Raw genomic sequence first — 14,601 nt, 5'->3', positions numbered from 1 at the left:
TGTTATGAACTTATGAATCATAAAGTTTCTAGACTCACTGCATTTTATTTCATCACTGTGCAAGAACCTCGTTGACCCGCTTTTAATGCAAGCACACTGAAATTCCATCCGTCAAAAAAGTCTAATTTAGATATGTTAATCAGGTCTTACTCTAGTAAAACGAGAAGGTTTGTTTGGTTTTAGCACTTTCTAGAAAATAGAATTTCATTTTTTACAATGTTTGCATTACTTATTTTCCATTTGCAAATAGAAGTTATTATTTCACAATGCTATGTGTCTATAGATAAAGATGTAATGCTTTGTGAGTCTGTTAAACTATACTTCTAATGGAATCACTATTAAATTTTCTCTCAAAATATTTTCATTCTTAGCTTTTATTGTTACCACCGATTTAATAAGTGAAAGCAATATGAAACAATAGAACAGACTAGCAAACATTGAATCATATAATCTTCCTCCAGGAAGTTGTCCTCAAACATAATCAGAGATATTCATGGATGTCAACATATCTAAAATTTTATCCTGAGACCTCCTCATACAAGAAGTATTGCAAGTATCAGACCTATACTCAGAATGAACATCACAGACTACACTCATTTCAGTTAATGGTATCAGAAAATCTCCAGCAAACGCAGCTACTAATTCACATTTTAAAACAAAAGAAAAAAGGATGTGGGCTAACACACACACGGTAAAGGTATGTCTGTCATTATGACAGAAATAGGCAATGATTACAGGATTGGGAAATATAACTAAAAATACCGTATTGAAAAACCCTCAAAAATTACATCTTATGTTTGGTGTCTTTAATAATAACATAGGTAAGAATGGTTTGATATAATTGTATCAACTGTCTGTATATTCTCCAAAACAATAGCTATATAATCTTGGAAAACAGACATTTCAAAATGCAAATTGATAGTCTTCCATGTTATTGCACTGCTTTTCATCACAGCATGTGTTTTGGTTTAGCACATACTGAAAAAATCCACCTATCTGATCTGAAGTATCTCTTTGGGCATTATTTATTGTTCTAGATTTCCCATATCATTATAGTTGGGATTTGCGAGTGTGTACACAACTGCTTGTGCCTGTTCTAAAAAGGGTTAATTGAAGAAACATTTTCGTAGTTGATGGAATTTGTCTGAAAACATCAACAGTGAAATACATTTTGTGACTGAGTATCATTTTTATATAAATTTTTTCAACAGTATCTACATTTTGCAAACTTCTGTAGAAATGGAAGAGTTGTTAGCCAAATAGTAAGCCCAAGCAGCAGCCCTAGAAAGAGCTTTTCCTAACTTGCCTAAGTTAAATTAATTACTTTTAAAAAGCACCACAAAAAGCTCTACTGGCTAAACTGAAGGGGCAGTTAATTGCAAAGAGCTAGGAATGAATAGCCAGGGGCAAGAACTTCTGAAACCGGCTTTTAAAAACTTCTTAAACTGAAGCTAGAATTGCACTAAGCAGGGTGAAACCCTTTTGGTTTTGCTGTTGTTATTTCAGTCATGTGAAATTTTCTATCCCCAGATATATTGACGCTTACATCAACCTATAAAAATTAATATACATATTTCCCATTTAAAAATAATATGTTGGTTGAACACAGTCAATTTTTTAAGAGGGTCCCATCTCATCAGGGCATTCAGAAATTGAATTAATAAAACCTGACTTGATTCTTAGCATGGTTACACATTTCTTCTGTGACCTGAGGTACATACTTCTCATCCCACTGGTACTACAAAATTACATTTTGATTTCACCATTCTGTCGCCTATATTTAAACATAATCTTGCCAGTGCAAGTGTATCTTACCAAGTCTCTATAGCATACCTATCAGAAGAAGATAAATACTATTCCAAACCTCTGTATGCAACTGTACACACTGTTCTTAATCACCTATGCCTTTCTATATAGAAGATAAACCTTTGGATCTTAGACCTTAAAAGGTTGGGGAAACTTTCTCAAATGTTACCTCTCACTGTAAATTGTTGCATTACATATGAGACATGCAGGAAAACACATAGGATTTTATATTAGGGTATGTTGCATGTAAAAGTCAGTGTTTTACCTGCTTAACAACAGCCTATATTCTTTAACTTCCTAGTTGTGCTAATCAGGTTTTGATTGAGAGGCAGGTATTAGGGACAGTGCAAAGCTTACTATTATTACTCTGACTCACTGATTGCTTTCACTTCATGGTTAAGTGTGATTTGTGATTGACTGCATGACTCCAGTATTATCAGGAAAACACAGTGATTGCCTCCAAATACTCTCATTCCAATTTCATTCAATGAAAACAGGTATCAAATAGCTAAGTAAAAACCACTGGTTTAACTGCTGAGGTCATTAACTTTTCCCAAACTAAGCACACAGATCTTTGATTATTCTAGGTCTAAGATTATTTATATCTCACATTATTTTAGAATCACTACCAGTACTAGTTATTTTTCCCTTTAGAAAATGCAATACACATTGGGCACAACCTTACTGAAGGCCCAACTTTACTCACCTCAACATACGAGATTGGAAATATTCCTATTTTGTCAGCCAGCATTCCTTCTGCCCAGTTTTCATCGACGCGCCGAATTACAGTCAGAACATCATCCTGCGTGAACATGCAGTGATTATGTCTCACAGCTCTAATTAAACTTCTAATTTAATTTCCCTCCGTAACACATAGGTAATTAGAGAAGGCGGTACACAGACAAGAATCACAGAGAAAGCACTCTATAACAGGAACGTGCCACTATTGGGGTTGAAGTTCATTCCAGCTGTTCCTTTTCCTATTTTGTCAGTTTGGCCAACTGTCCACAGCTAATCTTGGCCACCTGACTATGTCCTTAGTACCAGACTTGCTGCTGTGTTCAGTCCATGATACTCATCAGCTCCCCTGTAAGTCTTTAGCAGTAATCAACCGAATGGCAATCTTTTTCCTTCTCAACTGACTCACTACCTAATCTTCCCTAGATACTGCTTTTCTACTTAAGTACTTAAGAACACCGGCAAGTGATATAATTTCTTTCACATTTGCATGGAGCATTTGGATTAGATACTGTTTTGAGAATGTTACCAAAAAAAGGATTTACTTGCATTGCTCTTACTTATACTGAGATATGTAATTGTTTCATATGCAAGTTAAAATATTTTGAAACATATATGCTTACTCAAGTGAGACTGCAGATTTAAAAAAAACAAAACCCCCCAAGTTCGCCAACAAGTTAATCAAAATATGCAAACTAATGCCAATCATCCTCAACAGTATTGCTGTTCTGTGTTGTAATAACCACTGTCTGTCGACATATTAATAATATCTTTCCTTTTTAAAATTTAGCCAGTCTTTTCATTTTTAATAGGCAAGGGTAGAAAAGTGATTAGCTTACATGTGATCTTGCAACATTTTTGCGAAATCTGATAAACTAAAGAATCAGAAACTGAAAGAAGGGAATAGCTCTAAGTCCTGTTAAAATTCTGTATCACTATGTGCCTTGCAAAACAGAAAACTAATTACAATAGAAACAATGTAAGAAGAGATGTTATATGTTCCAAAAAGCAATTAATAATATTATAGAATTATAAAGTTTAGTAGATCCTAAAACTGTTGCTTACTAAATGCAAAGCTGAAAATAGTACCAACTTCAACCATTTAAAATGAATGTTTCTTTACAAGATGGAACACTTCATTAATAACATAGGTTATTTTTCATAAATTAATAGGATTACAATTATGAATAGGATGCAATTATGAAAGAATGCATTCTCAAAAATAAAACCTCAGAGAAACAGTATGTAATTTAGGAAGAGAAAGAAGGCAAAACTAATCAACATAGGAGAAATAATTGCAGAATCACTTGGTCTTTTCATATTTGTGCAGCTCCATTAAAAAAATGCATACAAGATTACAGAACAGCCTTATTATTCTTATCTCTGTGAATGAAATTATTAAAAAAAATAATTTTAGTCCACTTTTACCTTTGCAAATGGTAAACAGTCTTTATCTGCTTCCTTGTCTTTTACTTCAAAGTCATAAAGTGCTTTGCACTGAGGCGGAGGCTGAGGTAAAGGTTTAATAATCTGAACAAAATTGGTAGGAAAAAAGCCATGGATGCCATTGACTTCTCCATGATACCAATTTTCATCCACCTGTCGACGTAAAATGATGATGTCTCCTTTACTGAATTTAAGATCTCCAGGTTCTTTTCCATCGTAGTTATACAATGCTTTGGCACATGGTAACTGAGGTACACCCTAAAGAAGAAGAAAAAACCAAAAATAACTAGAATTAGATCAGTACTACTAAACAGAATTTATGTTACATTCTTTCTGAGACTATGAATGAAACCGTATAAAATTGTAAATGAAAATTATACACAATGAAATTATGTCATTGCTATGATTCTACTGATTTTACCCAAATGTGTAGGAAGAGCTTCAGTTCTACGCAGTCTTAACATCCCCCTAAATTTCATGATGATTTTCAATAATGCTAGAATGTTTCCAGACACCAGAGACAAAACCCAATGTACTTTAACCCTCCTGTACTAATTGACTAAGCTTAAACATTAAAAAAATAAACACAAACCCAAACCGGAAAGTATCCTGACCACTTGAGAGATGTGAAAGAAAAATGCTGCAAGAAAATACAGCACTAGAATAACAAATTTGCTATAAGACCTTTAAGGCATGTTTTCTGCCTGACTTTCCTCACCTTATTTATTTCATGGGTGCAGAATGCTAAGGATGAGGACATAAGGGACATGTTTTCCAGCTTGAAAATCAAATTTCACTTATTAAAGGTAATACACTGCATCCTGGAACAACTCTTTTAATTTAATTATTTATTTTAAAACATGGCTAAAAAGAATTATTGGAAAAAAAACTATGAAGGTGTGTATCCTTGAGGTTTTCTTCACTTGATCGCTCCATAATATCTGAAAACTGTAGGTCATTGGTGCTGCTTTTGAATACAAGTCAGAAAGATTACAACAAAATACTGTAACCCTCCCTTGTATACATTCCAGGTATTTTTTAATTGCTCAGTCTGTGCCCTCCACATTTTGCAAGAGTGATGCATAAAACTCTACAACTCTAGAATTAGGAATTCTGCCTTCAAAACTCTCTTTTCCCTCCAACTTTACATACACAGAGGGGAGCTCCCCTCCTTAATGATTCAAACAGCAGTAACATGAACTACTAAGACTAAAAGACTAAGCCTTTCCATAACAAAACCAGCATTTATGGTCAACTAGAGCACAGTATTTCACATCTTTAATGCTATTCTGAAAGGAAAAGGAAAATTTTAATGGAATTCAATGTTGGCGATATTAGTTGCCATGTCTACCCCATGGTATGTCTCTCCTCTCAAGGCTTCTGTCAGCTCAAACTGTAAATTGAAGTTGCACTTGCAGCATCTCAAGAGGTACACACACAGTGCAAGGATATTCTCAGAAGGAATTACCACTTCAAATCTGTCTCATTGGTCAGAAGAGAGAGTGCCACCATGCCATAACATCCAACCGGGGAAAAGTCAGGCCAAGCAGAGCAGTGACAAATGTTCCTTTGCTGCCTCCCAAGATGAGACCCAGCAGGCCAGCCACCTCAGGGGTGCGTGTGGCTATGGCAGACCCTCTCCCACTCCTCCGGGGAAACCCGCGTGCTCAGTTACCTCTCCGAAACGCCTGCGCGCCAAGGCACGCAGCGTGGGGAACAGACAGGAAGAACCAGAGATCTGCGTGGCCGTCGCAGGGCCCCGATCTCATTGCAATTACAGAGACACGGGGGGACAGCTCGCGTGACTGGAATGCTACGTGGATGGCTACGTACTTTTCAGGAAAGGCAGGCCAGCGAGCAGAGGCGCTGGAGCTGCTCTTCATGTGAGGGAGCGACTGGAACGTATCCAGCTCTCCCTGGGGTTGGATGCAGAACAAGTGAGAGCTTACGCATAAAGGTGAAGGGACGGGCCGACACGGGGCACAGTCTCGTGGGTGTTTGCTCCAGGCCACCCGATCAGGAAGGGGAAGCCGGCGAGGCTTTCTACAGACCATTGGACGCAGCACCACCATCACAGGCCCCGGTTCTCAGGGGGAAACTTCAGCCTCCCTGATAGCTGCTGCAAAGACAACACAGCCAGGCTCACGCAGCCCTGGAGGTTCCTGCAGAACACCGATGATGGTAACATTCTGAGGCAGGTGGTGGAGGAGCCAATGAGGCGAGGTGGGCTGCTGGACCCTGTGCTGGCAAGCAAAGAAGGGCTGGCTGGGGACGTGAAGGCTGGGGGCCGCCTTGGCTGCAGGGACCACGAGATGGTGGCGTTCAGGACCCTGTGTGGAGAAAGCAGGGCAACAGGTAGCATCGCAGCCCTGGACTAGAGGAGAGCTAACTTTGGCCTCTTCAAGGACCCACTTGGAGGAATCCCATGGGTTAGGGCTCCACAAGGTAAGAGGGGTCCAAGAGAGCTGGCTAATATTTAAGCACCACTTCCTCCAGGCTCAAGACACGTCCGTCCCCATGAGCGGGAAATCAAGCAAAGGGGGCAGGAGGCCTGCACGGGTCAGCAAGGAGCTTCTAGCAAACCTCAAACAGGAGCAGCAAGTTTACTTGTGGAATACGGAAAAAGGGGAGAGGCCACTTGGGAGGAATAGAGGAACGTTGTCAGAACATTCAGGGAGGCGACGAGGAAGACTAAGGTCCATTTGGAATTACATCCGGCGAGGGAGGTCAAGGACAACAAGAAGGGCTTCTTCAAGTACATCAGCCGGAAAACGATGACTAGGGAAAATGTGGGCCTGGTGCTGAACGAGGCGGGGGCCCCTGTGACAAAGGACACGGAGAAGGTCGAGTTACTGAATGACTTCATTGCTTCAGCCTTCACTGCCAAGGACGGCCCTGAGGAACCCCAGACCCTGGAGAGCAGAGAAGTCTGGAGAAAGGAAGACTTTCCCTTGGTTGAGGAGGATCAGGTTAGAGATTGTTTAGGCAAACCTGACACCCACAAATCCATGGGCCCTGATGAGATGCACCCCTGAGTGCTGAGGGAGCTGGCAATGCTATTGCCAAGCCACTCTCAATTATCTTTGAAAGGTCGTGGAGAACAGGAGAGGTGCCTGAGGACTGGAGAAAAGCCAATGTCACTCCAGTCTTCAAAAAGGGCAAGAAGGAGGACCTGGGAAACTACAGGTCTGTGAGCCTCACCTCCACCCCTGGAAAGGTGATGGAACAGCTCATACTGGAGATCATCTCCAAGCATGTGGAGGAAAAGGGGGTCATCAGGAACAGTCAACATGGATTGACCAAGGGGAAATCATGCTTGACCAACCTAATAGCCTTCTGTGATTGAATGACTGGCTTTATAGACAAGGGGAGAGTGGCAGACATTGTCCACCTTGACCTCAGCAAGGCTTCAGACACTGTCTCCCACAACATCCTCATAGGTAGGCTGAGGAAGTGTGGGTCAGGTGAGGGGACAGTGGGGTGGATTGAGAACTGGCTGGGTGGCAGAGCTCAGGGGGTTGTGAACAGCAGCACAGAGCCCAGCTGGAGGCCTGTAACCAGTGGTGTTCCCCAGGGGTCAGTACTGGGTCCAGTCTTGTTCAGCTTACTCATCAATGACCTGGATGAAGGGACAATGAAGGGATGAAGGACCCTTAGCAAGTTTATGGATCATACAAAACTGGGAGAAGCAGCTGATACACCAACAGGCTGTGCTGCCATTCAGAGAGATCTGGACAGGCTGGAGAGTTGGGCAGAGAGGAACCTCATGAAGTTCAACAAAGGCAAGTGTAGGGTCCTGCACCGAAGGAGGGACAACCTCATGCACCAGTACAGGCTGGGACTGACCTGATGGAAGGCAGCTCTGCAGAGAAGGACCTGGTCTAGCTGCCCATGAGTCAGCAGTGTGCCCTGGTGGCCAAGAAAGCCAAGCGGATCCTGGGGTGCATTAGGAGGAGTGGGGCCAGGAGAGGGGGACAACCTCTGCCTCTGCTTTGCCCTGGTGAGGCTGCATCTGGAGTGCTGTGTCCAGTTCTCCTTCTTTGGAGGTGTTCAAAACCCACCTGGATGTGGCTCTGTGCAACCTGCTCTGGTGAACCTGCTTTAGCAGGGGGTTGGACTAGATGATATCCAGAGGCTCCCTTGCAACCCTGACTATTCTGTGATTCTGTGCTTGATAATTTATTTCAACTTTAACACTTAAAACGTAACAGATCAATAATTTAATGAACGGATAAATAATACCTTACAAGATTAGCTTATTTGGTAATTTTCTTTCTATACTAAACAGCCGAAGGAACACCATATGTATATAGACAGGTAGACATGAGTTTGATTTACATATGAACACAGGAAAATCATAGTTCATTCTGTTGTATCTGGGATGGGTACTAAAACTATGTTATTAGCAGGATCCATGCAATGATTCCCCAAAACTGGTGATCCTCAGACTGAAGCAAACAATTTTCTTCACAATCACACTTAATTGCATCAGTGCAGAATGTAAACACCACTAGCATACTCCATATAAACTTTAATAGGGAAAAAGACCGAGACATTAACTAGAGAATTTGTAGGTGCCAACTGACTGAGGGGGAAGTTCATGGCCAAAACAGAATATTTAAAAAATACTGTATGTATTCCTTTGTGCTCTGTGCAGAGTAAACTTACAGAAGGTATAGTAAGGACAAGCGCAGAGAGAGAACCAGGTGGGAGGGGGCAGGTTGGAAGCAAAAAGAAACACACCTTTACACAAGACAGGAAACACTGCTTCCTTATTCATTTCCATCCCAATAACAAACAAAGCAACCAACCAAAAAATTACAGCCCTTCAGTCGTTATGAGCCAAAGAATTACTTGGTAGAAAAAGGGCCCCAAGCAATTATGGCTAGTATCAGACATATGCATCTCTCCTGCACTGGAAGGAATAGCTTGAGTTCTAGGAATCACCCTGTTTTCCTGGGACAAAACTTTCCATGTCCCCATACTGAAGAAGAACTTTTAAGTTTAGCTGTGTGTGTAAAATACAGTTGGGAATTTATTTTTTTTTAAACAAACAAAAACAAAACCAGGAGTGCCAGTGCAGCAGATCATGTCAAAGTGATCAAACTCATCAATTAGAACTCGATACTGCATCTACGCAGTTTATGACAAAGCCTCTCATACAAACCTTCACTCAAATGTACAAACATCTGTTTGTATTTTAGAGGAAGTTTCTTCCCCAGTGTATACATTTGAGTTTTTGCAAATCTTGTTTCCCATGTTACATAAAAATGGTTCCAGTCTGTAATTTCAAACAGAACAAAGTCCAACAAAACACACACTTAGCTCTCAGTCAGACTGCCAGGGATTAAAGAGAAACAGTTAAATGACCCAGAAGAGAAGTGAATGCCTTTTCCTTCTGTCCTGGGGGAGGATGAAGTGAGAAGGAGCAGGTGCAGGTGCGATGGGGAGCACTGTTCTCAGGGTATGGTATCAAGGGCCCTTGAGCACTGTTTCCACATTCCTCCTCCTCTGAGCAACCTGGGAGCTGCAGCGGCTAGCAGCCTTGGGCGGCTTTGGCCCCCCTTCTGCCCCTCTGGCTGTTCACCAGGAGAGAAGGCCATGAGGATACGTCGAGACGGAGTTTACATTTCACTCCATGTCTCTCACTTGGCTAAACATGAAAGGAAGGCTTTGGAAGAAAAACTTTGCAGCCTACCCTTAGGTTTACGGCTGCCATTTACCCTGCCAGCTCTTTGAGAAAGCAACAAAACAAAACAAAAAAAAACCCCAAACCAACCAAACCCAGACAAAAATAATTTTAGGAAATTAAAATATAAAACTCAGAAAGACTCCACATAGAACAGTTTTTTAAGAACTACTTCTTCAGTCTTATGCAAAATCCTTATGCAATAATATTTGAATTTCTAATGTTACTGCTGATATACAAGCTGTTTAAATTCATGTTTAGCTATGGCACAGATATACATACATTTCGTATGCCAGATTCCTTTAATTAAAATAAAATAAATATGACATCAAAACAAATAGCTTAACAAGAATATGAAAAAATGCATATGCATATATATACATGAGGCTTGGGTCCCTCAGATTCTTCTCCCAACCCAGATATTTTGTCTTAGAAACCTATGGAATTCACGTACAACTTTCCACTTTGGATTTATACTTTGTCTTTAGTAACCTTATTTCAAACTTTAGTCTTTTTTTTTTTTAAATGGACAATATGCAACTGTATGTATTTTTCATAAGCCTAAGCCAAGAGAAACTTACGCCTGCACAGAAACACAAGATCTGATTTCCTTTTAAAAAGGAGTTTCTGTGGCAGAAGCCCAAATGTAAATATGCTTACACTGGCATAAAACAGTGTTCATTGTATAACTCACTGCACTTGGAGAACCAGCGTAAGCTAAAGTAGCAAAAATAGTAAATCCCCTCCCAATGAAATGGATGGAAGATACTGGGTCATCTGCATCTGTTTCCTTCCAAGCTGTGGTGCTGCGGGTTGCCACTTTTCCAAGCAAGTGAGGAATTCCCTGTTCTCTACCTGCAAGACTGGGAGGTGGCCCTGGGCATCCCTGAAAACCAGTTTAATTTATCCAGAATATCTATGCTGTTTTAACCTGTTTGAAGTTCTCAGACACTGAGCATCGTGAAGAGCCCAGCAAGTCGTCTTTTTACAGAAGTACTGTTTATGTTAGTAGTAGAACAGACAGAAAGGATTCCTGAGACTCTATGTTCACAACCGAAGCACTATCAGGCTCCAAAAAAGCTGGCGTGCTCAGACACCTCAGCAACAGTTTTTCTGCCTAGCTTTGCTGAATAACTTTTGCCTTTCTTTACAGATAATCTAAACCATGGAAATTACTATTATTTTACTCTGTGTTGTAAGAGGATCTTTAAAAATCATCAGGCATTTGCAATTTTCTTACAAGACAGAAAAAATATTTTTCTTCATCAGCCTTTACCAAGCTGTCCAGTCCTACACGCAAGAGCATCCCATTTTGCACCCACAGTTTTTCCATGTCTCTTTCATAGAATTATGGAATATCTTGAGTTGGAAGGGGACCATAAGGATCAAGTCCAACCCTGCTCCTCACAGGACTACCTACAACTAAACCATGTGACTAAGAGCATCATCCAGATGCTTGTCGAACTCTATGATAGGCTTGGTGCCATGACCACTTCCCTGGGGAGCCTGTTTCAGTGACTGACCGCTCTCTCAGTGAAGAACCTCCAATACCTGTTTTCAAGTCCTAATTTAAAGCCACCTTATATACCTAGTTCAATGTTCTTTGTTTCAGCTTCCTTTGTTCTTTCTGTACCTGCACTTAAATTTTCACATATTTTTAGACACAGAGCTTGAAGACCTTCTTAAACTGCTTACATTGAAAGATGTGCTTTCTTCAGTAGGATTTCCTTCTAAATGAAGGATACATGTTCCCTATATTAAGCTATATGTACGCTGCTTTCACCTGAATAAATTAAAGTTTTGCATAATATATCAACCTAAAGGCAGTAACATTTGAAACTAAGTCTCCCTGTTTCTTTTTGAGATCCAGAACATGAAGTGTCTCCATAATCCAAGAAGAATGTTAAAAGATGGGTCCCTGCATTTATTTTTCTCATGTAAGGAACAATACAAACAAGGTCAGTTTTGTTCAAAGAAAGGCTAACTCAAGTGTTATTAATCTTAAAATAAATTGCTAGTGGAATCAATTTTACATACTTCTACCATCAGAACTATCTTGGAAGACCTACAGAGGTCCTCAGCGCAAATTAAATTATTTCCGGTTAAAGCATCTGAGATTCCTGCTATCTGAATAATAAAAATGTGTATTTTTATGTCAGGAGGCTGTATCAAGTTTCCAGTATACTGTAATAACCATAAAAACAAACCTTTGCTATCATCTGATATGAATTACTATTGCTCTACTGAATACAGTGAAACAGGTTTTTTTTTATATGACAGTTCACTAGATAAAGGAATGTTAACATTGGTAAGTATATTCATTTCGACTAGTTTCTAATGATACAGTTGTACTACATCACATTTTTCTCAGCACATATAAAATAAATAACCAAAAATTTGAATTAAACCAGTAAAAAATCTGTAGTTGTTTTGAAATGCCATATTCAAATATGGTTAGTCACAGCTTGGTACAGTTTTTGATTTTAATAAAAGTGGGAGAAGTTGTGCATTAAGAGGAAACCAGCTACCCAGGTTACCCTGATTAAAGATACTAGGTTTGAAACCCATCTGTGTGTAATTTAACTGTGACCAACACAACAATAATAATTTTGAGGAAAGATTACTTTAGGAAAAAAATAGGATGCAGAATAAAAAAATATAATCAAGCCAACTTACTTGTTAATTTTTTGGAAAAGCTGAACAACTGCAATCAGTAAAAATTGTAGTTTTTTTTATCAATGAGAAACAGGATGATGTTTTTACAGTTATTTAATTTGACCATCAAGTTAAAATTTATTTAGTAGACCTGCAAAGCTTCTCTGCTACTAGCTATTATGGGATATAGTAAATTTTCTCTAAGATTAACTAACACCTGGTGTTAATTAGTTAGCTAGGTACTAGCTCTAGATTTCACAGTGCATGACATACCAGAATACTCTTTATCAGCTTCCAGGTTTCAGCCTCCTAACAAAAGCTCAAATGCCAAGCACTCCTAGAGCCCTTTGCCTGACTCCTTTGAGCACTTTATCAGTTAAGGTTGCTTTTGGTAACTTGCAGAGGAACTTCAGAGCACAGGCTCAGAGAAACCCTATATTTTGTAATAGCAGGGTAACTTCTCACGTAAACAATTCTGTGTTCTTTTGAGGTGAACTATCAATGACTACTTAATGTAGCCAGTTTATCAAAGTCTTTTTTTGCTTCCTCTGTCTTAACAGCTTTTAGAAGAAAACATTTTGGCATTTTTTTCTTGTCTGATGTAAAGAAAGAAATACTAGGTTGTTTAATGTAAGTACAAGCAACTCTCTCCCACAAAGTTGTTTTGAAATTAAAGCTGGAATACAGGAGAATGAAAGGAATTTTAAAATGTTGCCTTAAGGCCTAAGCAATCAGACTGGTAATATGAAAGGTTAGAAAGGGACATGTACAAAGCTTTCCAAAAGCACTTAGCCCAGTCTCTTTATGTGCAATACCTGTGTTTTTGAAAATTTTTTTCAAATGAAAAAATGAGTGTCTTAAGAATGTCACCTTATTTCCTTTGCTATGTGAAATGCAAAGTTCTCAAGCTACTTACTTTTCCGAGGTTTGTTAACTAAAGAAAATTTTGAACGCTTTCCACTAAACTAAGCACTCAAAATAACCAAGTAAGTAAGTAGAAAGCAGAAAAAAGTGGAAAGGAAAAAAGAATTATATCCTGCATACTGCATGTCTCCAAATATTTTAACTGTATGCACCTGACAGGTTAAAAGATTGCTTCTTTCCATGGACAAAAAAAAAAAAAAAAAAAAAAAAAAAAAAGCATGAGGAAACGGGTCTGCACAGGAAAATCTGAGATGGTGACTTTCAAGATGTAGAAGAGAATTTGTGTCTGTATTCCCACTGATTTTGAAAAGGAAAGCCAATGCATATCAATTTCATTTCAAGTGTTTAAAAACTTTTCAATTAACTGTTTACTGCAAAACCGTTTTGCTTTTAAAAAAATAGATCCTTCTAAGAATCCAAACAAAACTTTAAAGTGTGCACTATTTAGAGCTAAGATGTTTACAAAAAATAGTCCTTTCCAAAAGCAACTATTTGCTTGAAAGATGTGCTCTTACAAGCTGTTACACCAACCTCACTGGTCATTCAAAAGTCTGAAAATACTATTATCCTCATTGGTTTTCTCTTGGCATGTTACAAGTCACAGGTGCTTGATGTGTCCATAATTTTTTTTTTATATTTTTAATTATATTTTTAATTTTTCTTGTCCCTGTGCCACTGTACAACAGTGTGGATCTCTTAATCTCTTTAAGCACATCAAGTTGATAAGCAGCATAAATTCATTCCATTCCATTTTAAACTCTTCTACCAGTGTATTTGTGCATGCATTGTTTTCATGTAGTATCACCTATGGCTTCTAAAACCAGAATACTGCATAGTCCAAGAAGGAAAGACGTACACCCCCCTCTTGGCAAGCATAAACCTAGAGGAGCACTACAATTGTGACACTGGGTACTGGGACTTACTAGTCCTACTCCAAACTGCCTCTGACTACCGTACACCCCTAAGGAAGTCTCAGTGTGGGGTGGGATGTTAAAATTTATCTAGAGCTCCCCAGTTATGTACAATTTGTCAATATTAAAACCCCTATGAACATCCAAAGTTAAAAAGATAGGTCAACACTAAGTGCTTTGGAAAGTTTTGCTGTTTCCACTTTCTCTACATACATCTATAAAAGTGCAAGAAACCTCACAGGTATTATCTTTATAAAGAACACTTTGGAAAATGGGAAATAGATGCAGTAGATTACTGAACCATAGCTGTACTTTTAATTTTCTAGCCAGCTTGAGATAAGTGACTTATCTTTATAATCATAAGGCAAAGCTTTTTTTTTTTTTTTTTTGGGGGGGGGGGAGGGGGGGCGGGGGGACGGGATGCTGGGGGAG

At 39.2% G+C, this 14,601-nt stretch overlaps 1 protein-coding gene across 3 annotated transcripts in view; it reads right to left on the bottom strand.

Moving 5' to 3' along the window:
• Nucleotides 1–14,601, bottom strand: part of SH3RF1 (SH3 domain containing ring finger 1) — a 90,426-nt gene that overhangs the window by 33,108 nt on the left and 42,717 nt on the right. For 2 of the 3 annotated variants that reach the window (XM_040589215.1, XM_040589221.1), the window contains exons 3-4: nt 3,973–4,248; nt 2,513–2,608 (exon numbers count right to left, since the gene is read on the bottom strand). In XM_040589215.1, coding sequence (XP_040445149.1) covers nt 2,513–2,608; nt 3,973–4,248 — 372 coding nt within the window. Of the gene's footprint in view, nt 1–2,512; nt 2,609–3,972; nt 4,249–4,708; nt 4,797–14,601 lie in introns of those variants that run through there. The other variant, XM_040589229.1, reaches the window with a different exon arrangement.

Source organism: Falco naumanni, chromosome 1 (assembly GCF_017639655.2).
Source record: "Falco naumanni isolate bFalNau1 chromosome 1, bFalNau1.pat, whole genome shotgun sequence".
Lineage (NCBI taxonomy): Eukaryota > Metazoa > Chordata > Aves > Falconiformes > Falconidae > Falco > Falco naumanni.
This window is presented reverse-complemented; position numbering and strand designations above follow the sequence as displayed.